This window comes from Varanus komodoensis, unplaced genomic scaffold (genome assembly GCF_004798865.1).
Source record: "Varanus komodoensis strain SLA01 unplaced genomic scaffold, ASM479886v1 scaffold4, whole genome shotgun sequence".
NCBI lineage: Eukaryota > Metazoa > Chordata > Lepidosauria > Squamata > Varanidae > Varanus > Varanus komodoensis.
In genome coordinates, this window is record NW_025335941.1 from 55,609,221 (window position 1) to 55,629,471 (window position 20,251).

The 20,251-nt window shown below is 39.7% G+C and overlaps 1 protein-coding gene across 1 annotated transcript; it reads left to right on the top strand.

Moving 5' to 3' along the window:
* The first annotated feature begins 453 nt into the window (after positions 1-453).
* On the top strand, positions 454-18,424 carry FAM76B (family with sequence similarity 76 member B). Its single transcript, XM_044441842.1, has 10 exons — positions 454-872; positions 3,287-3,351; positions 6,568-6,622; positions 7,411-7,566; positions 9,216-9,421; positions 10,985-11,032; positions 11,514-11,594; positions 12,199-12,334; positions 13,612-13,713; positions 15,324-18,424. Exons 1-10 carry the CDS (start codon positions 720-722, stop codon positions 15,411-15,413), a joined length of 1,092 nt encoding a protein of 363 aa, XP_044297777.1. The 5' UTR covers positions 454-719; the 3' UTR covers positions 15,414-18,424.
* Positions 18,425-20,251: the final 1,827 nt, after the last annotated feature.

Below are 20,251 nucleotides of genomic sequence, written 5' to 3' on the forward strand. Positions count from 1 at the left end.
CAGCCTCAGCTAAGATTGGACTTTTCTGTCTCACGACCCCCTTGGATCCTTTCCACCCGAGTCGGATTTGTTTGTGGCTATATTTTGTTTCATTGCGAGGCGGGAAGGCAGAATCGAATTCATCTCCCCTCTGCGCAGGCGTAGCCGCAAGAGCCGCGGCTAAAGGAAGGTAAAAGGCGCGTTGCGTCACTCCTCGCTGTGCCGTCTCTCAAGCCTATGAGCGGGGGGAGAAGAAGGTCGACGCTGCGCCAATGCAGGGGAATGGAAAGCGAGTGCCACTCTCTGGTTGGTTTGCGTGGGCGTGACGTACACAGCGGAGGAGAGCGGCTTGCCGCGCCATTGGTCGGCGAAGTTTGAAGGAAGCCTTGCCGCGCGACCCTGATTGGACGAGGAAAACGGTGAGGCTCGCGCTCGGTTCCTGCGCCCCTGGCTCGTGCTCTCGCTCTCGCTCTGTTTGTGTGAGGAGGAGGCGGAGGAGAAGGAGGGAGGGGGAGAAGGGCCGTGAGGCGGATGCCGACACCAGAAGGAAGCGGGGCCTACTAGGCTGAGGAGACGCGGCAAGGGAAGTCAAGTGGGCGAGCCAAGGGACCGGCCGGCCTCCCGGCCGGCCCGCCTGTCTGCGAGCGCCGCGCCTCAGTGAGCTTGGCTGTCCGACTGACCGCTGTGGCTTCTTTCCCGTCCGTTCGGCCGCGACTCTTTCTGAGCTGAGAGGAAGGCGGATGGCGGCAACATCCGGGGTCCCCGGCGCGGCGGCGGGCGCGGCGGCGGCGGTGGGAGCGGCATCCGGCGCGGCCCCGGCTCTCTACGCCTGTACCAAGTGCAACCAGCGCTACCCTTTCGAGGAGCTCTCCCAAGGACAGCAGCTCTGCAAGGTGCTGCTCCGACGAGGCCCGCGCAGGATGCCACGACCCTGGGAAGAACGAGGGGAGGCGAAGGGAGGCCGGGGCCTGGCTGGCGAGGCCAGCGAATTGGGGCCGAGCTGAAGGGAGGTGGCCCTTCCGCGGAGGGAAGCGATGCCTCTGGGAGGCGCGGGTGGGCGGAGAGGATATTCGGCGGGAGGCGGTGTGTTGGAGGCTTTGGGGGCGAGAGGATGCAAGGAAGGAGCGACCCGGCCGCAATCCCCGCCCCGAGTCCCCCTGGGGAGGCGAAAGCTGGGTCCCAAAGAGAGTGAAGGGAGGGGGTTACGTTACGAGTGTTAGCAGGAGACCCGGGGTAGTTCGGCAGCCCACCACCTTTAGGTGTGTCTGCTCTGAAGCGAGACGCATCGAGTTCAGTAGGACTTGCTCCCAAAGTTGTAGCTTTCAGAGAAGATTTTCGGTAATACTGGGATTCAGGCGAGGTTTTTTTTCTTATTTATTGAGTATTTTAATGCTGCCTTTTAACCCTCCCTACAAAACCCACGGCAGTTTATGTAAAAAGAAAGTGCACAAACTATTAGATGTGATCAAGCAATTAAAATGTGAAGAAGTTATTAGGGTCTTTTCACATTATTTGGGAGGTCTTCCACCAAAAGTGCATTCTGAAAGGAAAATCGCACCTTATTTCTAATAAAGTCAAATAATTTGCTGTTCTGACATGAGATAGCCACCCAAAGTGACAACTCTTTGTAAAATGCTTCTTTTTAGTTGGAATTTGACATAGGTCGTGTATTTTTCCCAACCCAATTCTGGAAAATAGTGCACTTTCCTACCTGCATCACATGTTAGTTAGCACTTGTAGAAGAAACTGCTTTCTGTGATATCCTCTTCTTGTGTGTGACATGTAGTTTTTTCCTGTTTTTATTATACAAGACATTTGTTAGCACTTTTTTTTTTTGAATTGGTTGTTAAAGAATTTTAGGTGTTCATATAACAAACCTAAATGGTTCATTGGTCTTTAGTTTGTGATAATGAAGGGACATGCCTTCTCTCTTAAAAAAATAAATTTATTAAAAACTAAATAGTTTGCTTTGATCAAAGTTTCCATAGACAACCAGAGGACTTCAGAGAGTATTAGCTGTTACAGTTCAGCAGCATGACACAATCTAGTAGTTACCTTCAGCAAAATCAAAAAGTGGGTGTTTTATAGTGATTTGAGCTTTCACAGGTGGTAACCCACTTCATCAAATACACATGGACATTGAGATTTTATACAGGTTAAATGTTGTGGAAGGAGACCACCTTAGGAAGCCCTCCTTGGATTAAGAATGGCTGAAATAGCAATCATCTTCTCCCAAAAACTAAATCACACATTAAGGATGCAATGCTATGCATATCAAGACAGGAGAGGTCCTAGAGCTTCCAGTGTGCCCCATCCAGCCATTTAGGGCTGGAACATGCTGGAAGTTATCTCCAAATTGTTGTACATATTGGAAGTTTTCTCTCCAAATATCCCAAAGAATGCTCCCTAAAGGTACAACTGTATGCATGCAAGTGTGCATTTTATCAGAAACTTTCTTGTCTGGTGTTTATTCATATTCTAGAAGGTCAGAGGTTATCACCCAGATATTTAGTATACATTTGTTCAGAACAATTTCCTTAGAGCGGCTGGTTCCAGCACTCAGTTAACAGAGTGTGTCCTGTAAATTAACCAGCCAAACAGAAGGAATATTTTTTATTGTTCATGATTCTAGGGAAAAACTTACTTGACTGGTACTTCTCTGTTTTACTTATATATTTGTTAGTATCCTGCCTTTCTACCAAAAAATGACATTCAAGGCAGCAGTCTAGTCAAGGTTGTACTTACAGGAGCACAATGTAAGTGCAGTGTATATCCTTGCTGTGTGATTTGGCCCATTACTTACATACTGCTTTTGGGATAGGTTTGCAGCACCAACAGTTGGGATAATTTTACAATTTATTATCTCTAGTTTTAACTCATAAAATTGACTTATGCTGCCTAAAGTGTCGTTTTGGTATCCTCCTGTATTCCTCTGGTGATCTAGATAGTAACTCAAGATCAAAAATTTTCTTGCCCTTTAAATTGTGAGAAGTTAAAATGCTAGTCACATGGAGAAAGCTGGCATAACGAAAAAAAAGAACTGAAAGTTAGAGTTGGAGACTGGGGTAACTATAGAATGTCCACAAAGCAAATTTTCAATCTGTCTGATATTTCATGAGTTAGTTCCTTGAGGGGTGCACTGCCTTTCCATTTCTTTGACTGACTAAGTTTGCACAGCTGTTTGCTCTGACTTTAAGAATCTGTCAAATTGTTTTGTAAATGTCAGATTTCAAATCTTATAAAATAATTTTTAATGTCAGTTATTCCATGTTAGTAAAAAGTATTGACATATCGTTTTCTTCTCTAGGAATGTCGGATTGCGCATCCTATTGTAAAATGTACTTACTGCAGATCAGAGTTTCAGCAAGAGAGGTAAGTCATTTACATGTTTTTATCACAGTTAAGAATGGATTACTTTGGGGAATTGTTGGCCCCAGAGAAGATACATGCTTCTCTTTACCAATGAAATTCAAATCTAATCATACAAATAAAGTGAACATTACCTGCCTCTGTGTTGATAATTTGGCCCTCTGTATCTTGTTCCGCACAATTTCCCTTTGGCCATTTCGTATGTTCACATGTTTAGCATTTCTTGTAGTGCACTGATTTTTTGGCCTGTTGTTTTTGAAAGTCCTTCAGGGTTACTTTCATTTTTGCGTCGTTGTTGTTGAAAACATGTCCCTGAGGAAGGAATTTCAAGGTCTGTTGACCTGCAAATTAATCTTTTAGCATCTGGAGGTCCTCACCCTTTTTCTCTGTTAGTGGTGCCATCTCATTTACATTGTTTTCCCTTGTAGTATATAGCTGTCATCTTCCATAGGTGGTGATGATCTTATATATGGTCAACGTGTCAGCTTCTTTCCTTCTCTGTTCTCATATTTATGTTTTAGGAAGGAATATTCAAGTATGTTCCATATTTACAATTCTACTCTAGTCCAGTGCAGATATGGCTTTAATCTCAGTTAGAAATTTTAAAATCATCTGGGGTTATGTAGGGTTATCAATGATCCCCTTAGAGTTATCAGCAATCCTTTGATTTCAGAACTGGCCTCTAAAGGCTAAGCACCTGCCCTGCTCACCTTGCAGCCAATGCAGAAAGCACTGTGCCAGCTTCCCCCCACAACTGCATCTTGGAGGGGAGAGGAAGGCAAGGAATGCTAGGGAGGTGGCTGGGGCTGTGGACCAGCTGATTCCAGCTGGAGTCACACCCTATTTCCTTCCCATCTCCAGAACAAACTCTAGCTAGCCATCCAGAGAAAATGCCTGGCATGAAGTGTGGTGGTGGTAGAGATTCCTGTCATGCTTTATTGCAATGTAGGATGCATGTTGTTGTTAGTCGCAAAGTCGTGTCCAACCCATCGCGACCCCCATGCACAATATTCCTCCAGGCCTTCCTGTCCTCCACCATCCCCCTGGAGTCCACTTAAGCTCACACCAACTGCTTCAGTGACTCCATCCAGCCACCTCATTCTCTGCCGTTCCCTTCTTTTGCCATCTATTGTTCCCAGCATCAGGCTCTTCTCCAGTGAGTCCTTCCTTCTCCTTAGGTGGCCAGAGTATTTGAGTTTCATCTTCAGTATCTGGCCTTCTAAAGAGCAGTCAGGGTTGATCTCCTCTAGGACTGACCAGTTTGATCACCTTGCGGTCCAAGGGACTCACAGGAGTCTCCTCCAGCACCACAATTCGAAGGCCTCAATCCTTTGGTGCTCAGCCTTCCTTATGGTCCAGCTTTCACAGCCATACATTGCAACTGGGAAGACCATAGCCTTGAGTATATGCACTTTTGTTGGCAGGGTGATGTCTCTGCTTTTTAGTTTGCTGTCTAGATTTGCCATAGCTTTCCTCCCCAGGAGCAAGTGTCTTTTAATTTCTTGGCTGCAGTCCCCATCTGCGGTGACCTTGGAGCCCAGGATAATAAAATCTGTTACTACCATTTCTTCCCCATCTATTTGCCAGGAAGTGATAGGACTGAATGCCATGATCTTAGTTTTCTTAATGTTGAGTTTCAAGCCAAATTTTGCGCTTTCCTCCAACTTTTGCGCTCTATTCCAGAGAATAGCTAGAAGAGATAAGAATGCCTTCTTAAATGAACAGTGCAAAGAAATAGAAAAAAACAATAGAATAGGGAGGACCAGAGACCTCTTCAAGAAAATTGGAGATATGAAGGGAACGTTTCATGCAAATATGAGCATGATAAAGGACCAAAATGGCAGGGACCTAACAGGCAGAAGAGATTAAGAAGAGGTGGCAAGATTACACAGAAGAACTATACACGAAAGAGCTTAACGTTCCTGATAACCACAATGGGGTGGTCACTGATCTCAAACCAGACATCCTGGAATGTGAAGTCAAATGGGCCTTAGGAAGTCTGAGCAACAACAAAGCTAGTGGAGGTGAATAGCTCAGTATTCCAGCTGAGCTATTCAAAATCTTAAAAGACAATGCAGTAAAAGTGCTACACTCAGTATGCCAGCAAACTTGGAAAACTCAACAGTGGCCACAGGATTGGAAAAGGTCAGTTTACATTCCGATCCCACAGAAGGGCAATGCCAAAGAATGTTCAACCTACTGCACCATTGCACTCATTTCACATGCTAGCAAAGTGATGCTCAAAATCCTACAAGCTAGGCTCCAGCAGTATGTGGACTGAGAACTACCAGCAGTACAGGCAGGATTTCGAAGAGGGAGAGGAACTAGAGATCAAATTGCCAACATACGCTGGATCATGGAGAAAGGTAGGGAGTTCCAGAAAAACATCTACTTCTGCTTCATTGACTATGCTAAAGCCTTTGATTGTGTGGATCACAACAAACTGTGGCAAGTTCTTAAAGAGATGGGAGTACCACACCATCTTATTTGTCTCTTGAGAAACCTGTATGCAGGTCAAGAAGCAACAGTGAGAACTGGACACGGAACCAGTGACTGGTTCAAAATTGAGAAAGGAGTTTGGCAAGGCTGTATACTGTTGCCCTGCCTATTTAACTTATATGCAGAGCACATCATGAGAAAGGTGGGGCTAGATGAATCACCACTGGAATTAAGATTGCTGGGAGAAGTATCAACAACCTCAGATATGCAGATGATACCACTCTAATGGCAGAAAGTGAAGAGGAACTAAAGAGCCTCTTGATGTGGGTGAAGGAGGAGAGTAGGATGCATATAAGCATGCAAGTTCATAGGCATTGAGAGCATGGGATCTAGGATTGCACCCTGTGTGAATTGACTAAAGTGAAGTCTTATCTAGGTCCTTGAGAAATTTCCAATATGCTTGATTTACATTACAAAAGATGTCTGAATTTTACATATCTCTTTTCCTAGCTCGCTTTAGACATGAATTCTTGTAGGGCTATGTCATGTGTTCTGCCATAATTGTATAAACTCAGTCAGTTCCTTTTTTCTAAGCTATGTTTTCTGTGCAATAACTCACTTTTGAAAGCGGCATGGAATAAAAATTCACAAATTAACTGATTTACTTGCTTCATTATTATATTATACATTATAATTATATTATTATATTATAAATATTATAAATACTTATAACAGAGTAGTTGAAATAAGAGTTTAAGAGTGTAATCTTATTTTTTTTAGCAAAACAAACACAATATGCAAGAAGTGTGCCCAAAATGTGAAGCAATTTGGAACGGTAAGTTATCTGTATCTCTTTTTCACCGTGGTGCGTGTTAGTTAACCATAAAGAGGTTTACACAGATTAATATTATTCATACTTTGAGAACTTGTAAAAAAGCAGTATTCTTGCATAAAGTTATACTCCCCTTTGATCATATTCAGTAAAGCTTGAAATGGGTACCATGTGCACAAAAACCATTTTGGTGCATAAAATACTGCTTTTCTTGCAGCTGATAGCAGAGAGTCTTCTGCCCTGTTCAGCAACCCTGATTGTTTGAGGGAAAGGGCAGGGCTAATGAAAGCAAACCCACTCTCTACCCTCATGTGAATGGAGTTACACAATTCTTAATGCCCAAGTAGATGTCTAAAGAAATCCTGAACAATCTGATTTCTTGATGTTTTATTTATTTATTTAAAAATTTCTATGCTGCCCCCATCGCAACAAAGCCTCAGGGCGGCTCACGAAAAATACAAAAAAACACATAAACAATTTAAAAGGAAAAAAAAAATTTAAACCCCCGGTGCATTCTCGGCTAATTTTAAAATCCTAATAAATACAATAATTTAGCAATTAAAATAAGTTTTAAATAAAAAGGTCTTAGCCTGGCGCCGAAAAACATAAGTTCCAGCATACAAATACTATAACTTAATGAAATAATAAATTTCATTTTATCTATACAAGTCCATCTTAAATGGGTGTGTGTGTGAAAGGAGTGGTTTTACCTTTTTTTCTTAATCAAATAAGATGTTGGCACAACTTAAAACAGAGAATAGTGTTTCTCATTTGTTCTTCTTTTCAACCAGCCAAAACCTTGTCAGTACTGCAACATAATTGCAGCTTTTATTGGCACGAAATGTCAGCGCTGCACAAACTCTGAAAAGAAGTATGGACCACCTCAGACATGTGAACAGTGTAAGCAGCAATGTGCTTTCGATCGCAAAGAGGAAGGGAGAAGAAAGGTATACTTTTGTCTCTGCTATTATTATTTTGTCTAGAAGTGTAATCTGACTCATAACAAAGTAGCGATTAAGCTTGGCCTAAAGTAGCAAAACAGCGTGGACTGTTCTCACAGGAGTGAGATTATACAAGCCTGGTTTACCAGCACAGTGAGAACATTGCTCTGTGTCCCAACTAGTTAGTAAGCATTGGCCCCTATGAGCACAGACGTCATCCTAACATTGCATTCTCCGTTTGGGTGTAAGGCACATCTTGGAGTGGGGTAAGCACACCCTGCGAGAGGGTGCAGTTCTTATTCTGTTCTTCCACCATGTTCATACTCTACATACTTGGTGCTACATACAGATAGGTTCTAGTCCAATACAGTCAACACCTGCAGGAAATTAATCCTAATCCCTGAGATCCACCACTGTCGCCAGAACAAAAATCTTTCTGTGCTATCTTTTAATGCACAGTAATAGACATATTAGCCCTTATATTGCTGAGGTTTGAATGGTGAGCCTATTTCTTAGTGTGACTGCATACTAGCTACACCTTTAGTCTGAAGTATTCTGGAAGAAAGTTGCTTTTTATATAGTTTTAGCATTATTTCCAAATAGTTGTAGAGAAATATTGATGAAAATGAATACTATGCATAACATATTTCTGTTACTTTTCAATTTTCATGGCACTTGACTGGTGATCAGTGAATGGATTTGATCTCAAAACTGTACAGCATACATGATAATGTGCACTTTATAGTTCTACTTCAGAAGCTATAGGAATGCCTAAATAGCTTGTAGTTTATACTCTTAAGAGAGTATAGCACACCATACATTTACCCCATCTTTCTGCCATGAAAGTTAATGTGCCATAGATCAGATTCTCAAGTGGTCTCTTAATCAACCACTGATCAGACTCATTTGCTTGGCTTGAATGTAGTGGTTGTATGATGTGTCTTCAGGGTATGTCCTGAGGCTTTTGTCATACACACCAGGGGTGGATAAGGACCTTAATTAATGCTACCTGAGAATATCTGGTGTTCAAGGATGTTGTGAAGTATGACAGAAGCCTTGGTTAGCAAAAAGTTTAATTGATCCTAGATATATCACTGACCACGTAAGAAGAGAGCTATAGTACAAATCAGGTGAAATGCCAGCAGGCTGGATCCAAAGATCCAGGATGAGGACTTCCGCTCATGGAAAGGGAGCTCTTGCTAATGGAAAGGGGAGAAAACATTTGCTGATTCTCTTTCCCCCCTGCATCGCCCTTTTCCCTGTGCAAGTCGGGGAGACATCTAGTACAGCATTTTACTGGCAGCAAAAAGGAGAGAGGGAAATGGCCAAAATTGCCTGCCCATTCTTCAACTTCAGTTAGTGCGCATCTCTTCCAAATCAAAGGTTTTTTGGTCCATAGAAGGGCCTTTGTTCATGGGATCCAACATGGTGTGCCCACCTAAAAAAGTAAGTTAAGGTATTTTTATCCAGTTTTTGGCAGATTGTCTGACATGTTTAATTTTATGTGCTACTTATGTCTACTATATAGTTGTTGATGTTAAGATCTGCATGCAAGAGTAACAGCATTAGTATTTGATAATTTTATTTTGGCTGTTGTGTGTCTTTTTAGCACTCAGTACGTGTAACATAACTTGCTGCGAATGATTTCCCAAAAGGTTGATGGGAAGCTGTTGTGTTGGCTCTGCACTCTGTCCTACAAGAGAGTACTGCAGAAGACTAAGGAACAAAGGAAGAACTTAGGCTCTTCACATTCTAATTCCTCCTCCACATCTCTTACGGAAAAAGACCAGCATCATTTGAAACATCACCACCATCACCGCCACCATCACCACCACCACCGTCACACCAGTGGCCATCACAAGTAAGTGTCGTTTGGCTTCATAGAGCAGCCCTATTGCCCTGTTTAACTACATAGTAAATTATGATACAGTCAGAAATCTGTTAAGAAGGGGTATGTTTGTTCTGTAAAATATACTTTTGTTAATGGTACTTGCAAGTTCCTTGAATTGAAAGAATGAAATGGCAGACGGGTGGTTGTGTCAACTAAAACTGCTTAACACTAAAAATACAGACTAGGATCCAAATTTCTATCTATTTAGTCTCTCACATCCAGGGGGGCTTTGGTAAATATTCAAATAGAGAGCAAAATCAAATTGTGGTACAGCAAAAGGGGCTTGCTGCCCAAAGAAAGCCACAATTCCACAACAAATGTTTAAACTTTTGGAACCCTACAAAGTCCTACATGATTGTATATGTTTTAAATCTGAGTTTATATATGTTTGAATGGAAGACACAAATATGTAAAATACTCACAATTGATAAAAGTTGACCTGCAAGCTGAACTCCCAACTCTCACATTATTCTCAATGCATAATGCAAGCCAATTTGTTAAAGAATAGTCCTTTTCTGTATGAAGAAACATTGTATAATGGTGTAAGACATAATGCAAATTGCATGGTAATGGCAAGGACCAATCGCCATGGGAACTGTAAAGTTAGATAACAGCAGCCTCTTTGTTGATTCTGCTGACCTTCTCAGTAGAGTTCAGTATCATCAGTATTTTGTTTTTTTATAGACCACCTTAGTTTCAACTAGATAGTGGCCTTATATGGGACATACTCCTTTGATTTCTTGCTGAATTGGAACTGAGGTTGCAGGATTTTGTACTGATTCTGCTCCCATCTGGTAGATGGGTTTCTGAGACTGGTACTGAGGAACTGTCGCCTTATTCCTCAGCCTTAGGCCAATAGAGTCACAGCTCTGTCTTGTACCCTGTGTTATTCTATAGCTACATGAAATGGCTGGAAATGATGTTTTGGAATGTGGTGCTGTTAATATGTGAGTAGCACCTAGCTTTTTATCAGGTTCCAAGGAAGTGGTTGAAGTTACTGAATGGAGAGGAACTAACAGTAAGACTTCATTCAGATAATATAATAAACAACTAGAGTCATAGTTTGGGAGTACTTCCGGGTCTGACAGAATAGTGCTCTGATGACAATCATTTTTCACTTGTTCCTGATTTGTTTGGAAGGCCCAGAGTATTTGAAAGACTACTTGCTCTTACATAATCTTGCCTGCCTGGTGAGATTTTTGGCCTAGACTTGGTTCTATGTTCCCTTCCTCTATCAGTATCTACAACTACCTTCCCAAAGACACCATTCTCAAATTTTTAAGTAGCTGTGAAAATGGCTTTTTAAGCAGGCATGTGATGTTTAATGGTGGCTGGGGCTGGTTGTATGGAATAACCTTAGAGGTTGCTGACTTAAGGCTTTTTAAATATATATATATTCATTTGTTCATTGTCTTTTAATTTGCTGTATGCCACTTTGAAAGCCACACAGCTGGTGACAACAAAGTGAATAAAACCTTTGCAAGCAGTGATGGGATCGCCATTGTTAATCCTGCGGTACATTTTACATTTCAGAATCAGCAGTCTGAGTCCGGAGCAAGATCAGGGACTGTGGAAACAGAGGTAAATGTTCCTTATTTTGTTTCATCTTTAATTTGAATGGGGGAGAGGTCTGACATCAAACCCAGGCTCCTCTTCATCTCTTTTTCTCAAAGTCTTTCTCAAAGTTCTTTCCCTACCCCACTGGAGAATTGGAGCATAAATGACTAAGGTGCATGAGAAACACACATGTGGCACTTAGATGTTAAAAAAAAATCCACCAGCACCAGTGCATGTATTTTTTAAAAACCTTCTGCTGTGGAAGGGCAATTTTGGAGGCATTGCAAGGTTAACCCTTCTATTACCTGCATTAGCTCTCTACCAGAGAGATGCTGCCATTGATACCAGTGGAGGATTTTTAATAGGAAAGGTTGTTATGTGAGGGGAGGCCATGGGCAAGATGGAAGAAGCTCTCCATCCCTGCTTTACCTTTGTAAAATTCTGCAGAAGTTTGGCTCTGTACTATTTTGTGTAAATACTATGAGGTTGTCTGGTGTCTTTTCAGCCATAAATCCTCTGCAGCTATTCAGAATGAAACTCCAAAGAAAAAGCCCAAAATGGAATCCAAGCCATCTAATGGAGATAGGTAAAATTCAGAGTTTCCTATTCTTCTGAATGGAGCAATCATCTGACAGACACAATATGTGTCTTTTCCCCCTTCTGTTTTGTTCTAAAGACATCAATGTGACTATCACTCATGTCATAAAGACAAATTCTTTATCTTTTTGGCCATCTGCCTTCGTGTAATTAAACATTTGTGCTTCTGCATGTTCTGGGGGTAATAAGCTAAAATTGAGGGGGGCGGGGAAGGCAGCCAGTCTAGTGCCTCTAGCATCAGCAGTTCAGTTGTACATAGGTATGAAACTGCTTTGATGTGGTGGTCATGAACTAACCTAATTCTCTAAATACATCTTGTTAAATGAGCAAGATTGAAGACAGAAGTATCTGATAAACCATTGGAATTGATGCTAAATAAAGCAGACATACAAGGGTTTGATCCTTTGAAAGCTAATGCTTAATTATATTTCTACAGGTATATATAATGGGTGCCAATACTAGCTAATTTGCCAGTTTCATCCATTTCTGTCAGGTACATATATTGCATTAGTCCTTAAGGATGTTTGTGAAACTGTTAGTTTAAAATATATTATTTCTTCTTGTTGTCTCAACTGATGCTATTATTTTTACAGTAGTTCTATAAATCAGTCAACAGACAGTGGAGGTACTGACAACTTCGTCCTCATAAGTCAGTTGAAGGAAGAAGTGATGTCCCTGAAACGTCTCTTGCAGCAAAGAGATCAAACGATTCTGGAAAAAGATAAAAAGGTGAAAATGTCAATGCTATTTTGTTAATTATTTTGTAAGTCTTCCATTTGCTCAACAGATTCATATCTATCAAGCCTTCAATGGCTTTAAAAAATATTTTTGTTTTTTAAAATGCCGTACCAAACCCCAGAATTCATTAGACATCAAATTTGTTCAAACATCTTTCTGAAGATTTAGATTTGAATGCTTCTGTTTGTCCTAAAGGGGCAATATTATAATGTATTTTTCCTCCTGCCACCATCCAGCTTCAAAAAGGAAAGATTGAACTCTCCCAGGCAGAGCAAGGTGGGGGGAGGATAACCCCTTTTCCCTGCTATACTACTCAGGGATGATTGAGCACCTTGCACATTCAGTTCTGAATCCTGATAGAAAAGCATTTTACAAATACTTCCTATTCATGTTAGGGGCTGCTTGAGCAGCTGTTCAGAGCCTCCTGTCGATTTATGAACAAATTACACAGTATTGCATTCGGAAATCATTTTTATTTTTTATTTTCACACAAAAGACATAAAATACAAATACGGATGCTAAGGGATATTGCAGAAATACAACATACTATTTCAACATCTAACCTGTTCATGAAAAAGCAAAAAATTCTGTCTCCTGTAGCAACAGTTGTTAAGTTTTCTGTTAAGGTTCAATTACAGATTAATTTATCAAAACAGTTATAAATAATGCCATAACTTTAGCATGAAATACAAGTCTAATATTTTTACAAATTCTTTTGGGAAATTGACAATTATAGAAAATAAAAAATTCTTCAGTGTGCAACTCTTCAGAACCATAGTTGCAAGTTAAAGATCTGCTACAAAAGCATGCCTTATAAATCTCTGCCTGGAGATCTATTTCTAAAGCTATGAGCGTTTTGCTCAGTCCACAGGAAACAATACTGTGTCAAAGTTAGAAGCAAAAACTTAGCTAGTTTCTTTGCTCAATGAGCTGTTGTCTCTTTACAGCTATTTACAGTCCTATGGTTAAGGCTTGAGCCACAGAACCAAATATATTTGTAAGACCAGTCTCTTTAAATAAGTAATAGTTTAGACAAAATTATGAGGGAGTGTATCTTGGTTTACATACGTATGTTAACCTGTTTTGCTTGTACAAATAAAAAGTGCTGTATGTTATTTGTTTTACTGGTCTTCAAACCTCTAAATAAACTTCCTTTAAAATTTCCATCTAGTAGACACCAGAAGCCAAACTTACTGACACATATGAATGACAGTTTTCAAATAGACTTATGGAATAGTGTTGTTCATTATCTCAATTCTTTTTTTTAGTTGACCGAACTAAAAGCAGATTTTCAGTATCAAGAGTCAAACCTGAGAACAAAGATGAACAGTATGGAGAGAGCTCACAAGGAAACAGTGGAACAGCTGCAGGTAAATTGCATTCATTCCAAGGCAATAATTGTGGGCAAAGAACTTACATATATGAGAATGAATAGTTAGCTGTGAAGAGGTCAGCATTTTGAATCTAATATTGTTCAGCTCTCTTGTACTATCAAAATACCTTATTGCATTCTCAGGTTACACTTAAAGTGCCTAAATGGTACCTGAAGTAGATAGCGCTAGGCAAATGTGGGTTTCTGTAAGCCTAAACTGGGTCAGTTCTCATTGACTGAGTTCTGTGAAATAAGTTTAAAATAGGTAATAGCATAGGAAGTAGATTGGAATGTGGTAAACCTTTCTCAGGTGCTGAAGTGTCTAAAGCAGATTTATTATTGGTATCCCCAAATGTACAAATTCCATTATATGTACCATAGAGAAGGAAATACTATTTTTTTCTTTCTTCCTTGGAGTTTCATTGTGGGTGAGGTTGTACTTCTGTCCCAAGATAGTGAGGACAGCAGGGTGATTTTCCTGAGGACAAGGCAATTCAGATATGCCTGAAGCAGCCTATTTTCCTCTGAGGGGAAGCTGATTCAGACTGCAGAGCAGAGATAATTCCTCTGCTCAAACAGGCTTTGATGGGGCTAGGCAAAGCTTTCCTTGAGTCCTTACTGTAAAAATATCAGATGAGGTACAGAACTGGATAAGGGGAGTAGGACAGTGGACAAAGCAAACTTAGGAGTAGGCTTTGTTGCAGACATGATGGGGAAAATGTGCCCTCTCCTGGCCAATCTTCTGCCAACAGTTTTAAAATCTTGGTTTAGGGGGAGAGTTTTTTCCTTTGGATCCAAAAGGAGGGGTGGGTGTTGGCAGGATTTGTGTTCTCCAAACTGTTGTCTTCACTAGTGATGGCAGTGCCCTCTGCATGGAATTCTCAAGTTCTAGGGTAGCCAATAAAAGGGAATGAGTTAGAAGCCATGGCAGAGGCCAAGCCAAGGGCATCTCCCCAAGACCCTTTCTCAAAGTGAGCAAAATAAATACTGAAGTATAAATTAAAGGAAAGTACTGCATATCTTACGTATGCTGCAGCCCCTTTTATTCCATTTGCCTGAACTACTCAGTAGTAACACTGTGAAGGTGACGGGGGTCTTTGCAAAAGGCGTGAGGTGGTATAATGTTGATAGTCTTACTCAGAATCTAAAGAATCATCTGGTAAGTTCTGTGTATTTTAAAGGGCTTTGGGCATCTTTCTGCCAAACATGAGTTCATCGTGCTAAACCACACCTGAAACTATTCCTAAGAGGTTATGAGTGCATGTTAATAAAAAAATTCCACCAGGGCACCAAACTCTTAGATCAAGCCTAAAGACACTTTGAAGGTTTTCTTTCTTTCTTTTCTTTTTTTAAGCAATGCAGGCATTCAGCTATATGGGACAGGGAGGTGATTCCTTTCCATGATGCATTCATGACTTTTACGTTAGTCATTGCAGGAGTATAAATTAAGATTAAGCACGATGTTTTGGCAGTTGTTCAAGGATGGAAGTGGTACTTTCAATTTTGAGAACATGCAGACTACTTTTTATCAGTATTCAGCAATGGCAATACACAGTTAATCTAGAGCTACAAAATAATAGGTGGCAATGGGTGTTTGCTGTTTTGCAGGCAAAAAACAGAGAGCTACTCAAACAAGTTGCAGCATTGTCGAAGGGCAAGAAGTTTGATAAGAGTGGGAGTATGCTGACATCTCCATGAAGAGCTGGCTGTTTGCATGGGTGTTAATACTAAAAAGATAGACTCTGGAAACTCCTTAGTGTGTGTACTAGGAAAAACAATATTTTTGCAGACAGAATAGTTGGCATGTTTCCTACACCTTTTTGTAACTGATGTGTGAAACTTTTTAAAAGTTTAAACCATTTGGATTAAAATACTTCAGCCGGCTTGAAGAAAGCTTAAATAAAACCATACAGGAGGTGACTTCTTGCCAGTTACTTGAGATCAGTAAGAGTGCTCTTATTTTTAACTGCATCATGCAATAACAAATGCAGCAACTTGAGGGAGAAATCCACCAAACACTGCTTTGTGAAGAATCATTAATTTAAATTGGATCTATACAAGGCATCTGGGCAAGAGCAGAACTTGCCTGGGAGCTGGGCAAACATGCACCAAGAAAAAACTGTCAAATACCAATTTATTTCAGTAGCAACTAATTTGAGAAGCAGGAGTTTTTGAATCCCTGGCAACTGTGCTTTATCTTTCAGTCAAAATAAGAGTACATTGAAGTCTAAAATCATGGTGCTTTTATTATGAGAAACTTAAACCTATAAATATATGTAAAAGAATTTTAATAGTTTTATTCTTAGTGATAACTGGTGTTTTGCATTTCTTGTCATAGAAATTTAAAAAGATTCTCTATTGTAAGTACCAGAACAAAATGTGGTTTTTGAAAATATACTGTAGACTTTTCTCTTGCAAGTGCCTTTTCATTCAACCGCTTATTTATAGGAATGTTGGTATTTTGTATATAAGGTTTTTCCTTTTTTTAAAAAAAATCATGTTTAAATGTTCCCATGTGTTTGTAAGTGTGTGTATATATAAATGTATGTACAGAAGAATCAAATGCTAAGATCAAAGTTAGGATGCTAGATAAGGTGCTAAGAACTGGCAGGCAAATTAATTTTGGCTGTAGATAACCATAACAGATGTGTCTGTGTAGAGAGTATTTGTCTTAACTCATGTTGTGCCTAACTTAATGTTTCTGAGGGGGTTTTTCGGCCACATGAAACCATTGGGGTTTTACAACATTTCCCCTTTTTAATCTCAGTGCTAACTTGCATTGTATTCTCAGTGGTGTATTCTAAATTGAATGATACGGGAACAGTATTTGAGCTAATGTAACCCTACATATATATATTTTTAATAACACTGCATTGTAACTTAATGCCTTTTAAATGCTATGTTAACATGCCTTTTTATTTCTGTACAATGAGAAAATAGCAGCCCCACACCAAAAGCTTTACATTGCTAGAGCATAGTTCTGTTCTGTGGCAAATAACCTGGAAGCCAAAAGAGATGCCAGAAACGCCCTCGAGCACCTTGCACTGAGAAAAAGGCACCAGCTGTATAACCATCACTGGAACTTCCACTGGTGACTCAGCCATGTAGTCTGGTGGTATCAGCGACAGGTGAAGCCCCTCATGCAATATTGGAATTCGATAAGCCCAAATGGAGCAACGCATTCCCCAGCAGAAAGCCATGCAGACATGCCCTGACAGGGATGCTTTCAAACTGTTTTATGGGTCTCCCTGGGTTTTCATGAAACCTTACCTGTGGCACGCCAGGTTGCCGGAAAGGGAGCCAGTTTGCCCTTCACTGCTGCTTATGTTCAACTGTAATGTGTAAGTGTGCTCTGAGTGCACTTGATTGGTTTAGGATAGTAGTGAGACCCATGATATCTGGCCAGCAGTGCACCAACCAGCTATGCCCCAGCCTGGGTACCAGTAACTTGTGTAACACACAAGTTCTGCAGCAGATGGGTGAGAAATATCCTCAGCAAACGCGTTAGTGTAGAAAATGTACCCTGAGGGGTAAAAGTTTAAGAGGCAGTAGCCTAAAGTAAATTGTGTGTGTTGTATTTAAGAATAAAAGCCAAATATTTTTAAATATTCCCTTTGGGGATATTACAATTAGAACAGTCAAGGCTTGTTCTAGAAAACATGGCTTCATCAGCTTCAAAATAAAAGTTGAAGTTCCATAAAATGGACATTCAAGGGTGCTCAAATTACTATTGTAGGGATTGTACTTCAGCTAGCATTTATTTAATTTTGGACCTCCAGCTGCCTGAAGATTGGGAGGATTTGTTCCCAAGAGACTACTGAATAATTGTAATTTGAAAAGGGAAAAAAGCTGCTTTCTACAATATTGAGATTTTTTTATTTTTTGTACACTAAGATGAACTTTGTACATTTATAAATACTTTTTGCTGATCTTATGTGATAACACAGCTAGAATAGAACATATAATGCTGCTATCCTGTTGGACTGTTTAGTCATTGAGAATTTTTTTTAAATTAGGGATTTCCATTTCAGGAGTATTTTGATACTTTTCCAGTTGAATGGCTACCTGTCACTGGTGGATTTATGTTTTTTTAAAATGAAAAGCTGGTCAAAACTCTTCACAGGAAAATGATTCACTTTCTGATCAAGTCATTTTCATTGAAACCTGCTGATGCTGCAATAAGAACAATAAGAAAAGACCCAGCATTTGGTTTTTAAGTACTGGAGATTTACAAATTCTATTATGACAGCATTTACAGAGGTCATGTTTAGACATTAATTTTTGGTTTTAAATCACTTATCCTCTCTTTACCTTGGAGTTTTAAAGGCTAGAAACTAGCAAGTGGAATCCAGGAGTTGTAGATTATTTTCACAATGAACTTGTTTTTTATGTAGACTTTCAAGGTGACACATTGTACTATAATGTGGATTTCAGTCAGTTTTCAACTGTTAACTTTGAACAATAAACTTGAGCTCAAGTAATTTATGTATTTTAAGCCTGTGAATATTGTAGTTCCTTCTTTAGTTAGGAGTTTGTGTCCATTCTGAGGCAAAGCTCTTTAGCTTGCTCTGTGTCTGTGTGTATTCACACACACGCACACATACAGACATATACACTATTGGAATTCTGTATTAGTACACATTTGACAGTGGACATTTTTGTACTTTTTCTAAATCCAATTTTCACAATAAAAGTTTTTTAAAACAACAGTATGCCCCTCTTAAGATTATTCAGAATGTCTTTGACCTCCCAGTTGGTCCCATCCTAAGACTGAGAAAAGAGGTCAGTGCTAAGGTTGTTGTGCACTGTAATTTTAGTTTTGTTTTATCACCTAAGTCAAGTATGAGCAACTTGTGGTTCTGCAGGAGACTTGACCTGCTTTTGAAATGTCTTTGAGGTGGTTGTTCAAGGAACGTTTGCCTGAAGAACACATACGACTCTTAAATATTTGAAGTTGGTTGCCCAATTTGAAACTGAGCCATTATTTAATACTTCTGTCAGGTGATGCTGAAGATACTACTGAAGAAAATACAGTGACATCCATGGGATTCCGTTTTTGAAAAGTTGTTGCTGTTATATTGCCTTTCTTTTATGAATTTTGTATGTCAGTCATAGATGACCTTTTATGGATGAGTCTTCCCCAACTAAGGATATGTTAAAATACAAAAAGAAGGTGCTTTTTTAAAAAGCTATTTTCATAAATTGTATAAGAGCAGAATAAGCTCTAACACTATTTAACACATTGGTAATTATTACAAATAGTTTAAATGCAGTATGTTAACTATTTCAAAGGTGCTAAGATTGTCTTTACCCGGAATCTTAACCAGCTTTAGGCTGCCCCATTCAAGTAAGCATTAGGAAGCATATCTTCATTTCCTAGCTTCTATAGACATGGTTGCACTCTGAGCTCTTATAAGTCAAAAAGAACCACTTGAACTAAATTTTGGGGAGAGAAGGGCTTTCTTTCCCCCATCAGTCTCTGATCCCCTCTCCCTCCCTGAACTACTACCATTAATTTCCTTGAAAAATTGGAAATACAGTAACATTAAAATAAAAATCCTGTTATATATTCTTAAAAACAGCTGAATTATAAACCATGAAAGAATGATAAATTTGATCAAATTTTAATTAACTGCACAATGACTATAAATGTTACTTTAACCTTAATCCACATATTTTGGCTTAAATGTTTCCAGAGTCAGTGCTACTTTGTTTCCTCCCATCAAAATAACAAAGTATCAGCAATAAAGAGCTAAATGTACTTATCCCCATAAACATCCAAGTAAGAAAGTTCTTGTCTATTTCCTTTATATAAAATAGTGTTTCAAAGTGCTAACCCAATGCAGAAGTCTGTAACACTGCTCCAAGCTTTTAGCTTGCACGGCTTATTTTTTTCACAAGACTCCCAATATACTTGCTGTAAACCAATATAGAAGATTTCATCTTGACATCTTTCACATGTTCTAGACTACAGTTCCCAGTAGCTTCAGCTAGCATAGCCAATAGAGATGATGGGAGATACAGTCCAAAACATCTGAAGAACATCTGGTTGGGGATGGCCACTTTAGTCTGTTGTGCACAGGATATTGTACAGCAAGAGCCCCTGAACTCATACTGGGGGAGTGACGTTATTTGCCGAGAGGCAGCTGGAAGGCAGATTGGGACCCACTAAGAGATCTTGGGATGATTTGCAGTGAATCCTTAATGGTTTCTGAGAAAGAAATTTAACAGCAGCACCTATATTATTTATTTTATTTCATTTCTATACTGCTCCACAATGAAACTCTGGGTGGTTTACAAGATTCCATAAAACATAACAAAATGCAATAAAATACATAAAATCAGAAGAACGTTAGTAATTTTACAACAGCTAAAATCAATAACGAAGAGTCTGTAAAACCCCATTCAAAGTCACTCTGTTTATTAATTCTATGAATTTCTTCACACCACCACTTTGCCTGCTTGGCACACTTTGGAATTCTAGGAAAAAAGAAAAAAAGTTACACCCTACAAGCTTGAAATTTGTCCACCAATAC

Bases quoted from the DNA above. Each gene is read 5' to 3' on its own strand.
- FAM76B (XM_044441842.1), top strand. From the start codon at position 720: ATGGCGGCAACATCCGGGGTCCCCGGCGCGGCGGCGGGCGCGGCGGCG. The intron at 873-3,286 runs GTGCTGCTCCGA...TTTCTTCTCTAG, and splicing joins AAGGACAGCAGCTCTGCAAG to GAATGTCGGATTGCGCATCC. The intron at 7,567-9,215 runs GTATACTTTTGT...ATTTCCCAAAAG, and splicing joins AAGAGGAAGGGAGAAGAAAG to GTTGATGGGAAGCTGTTGTG.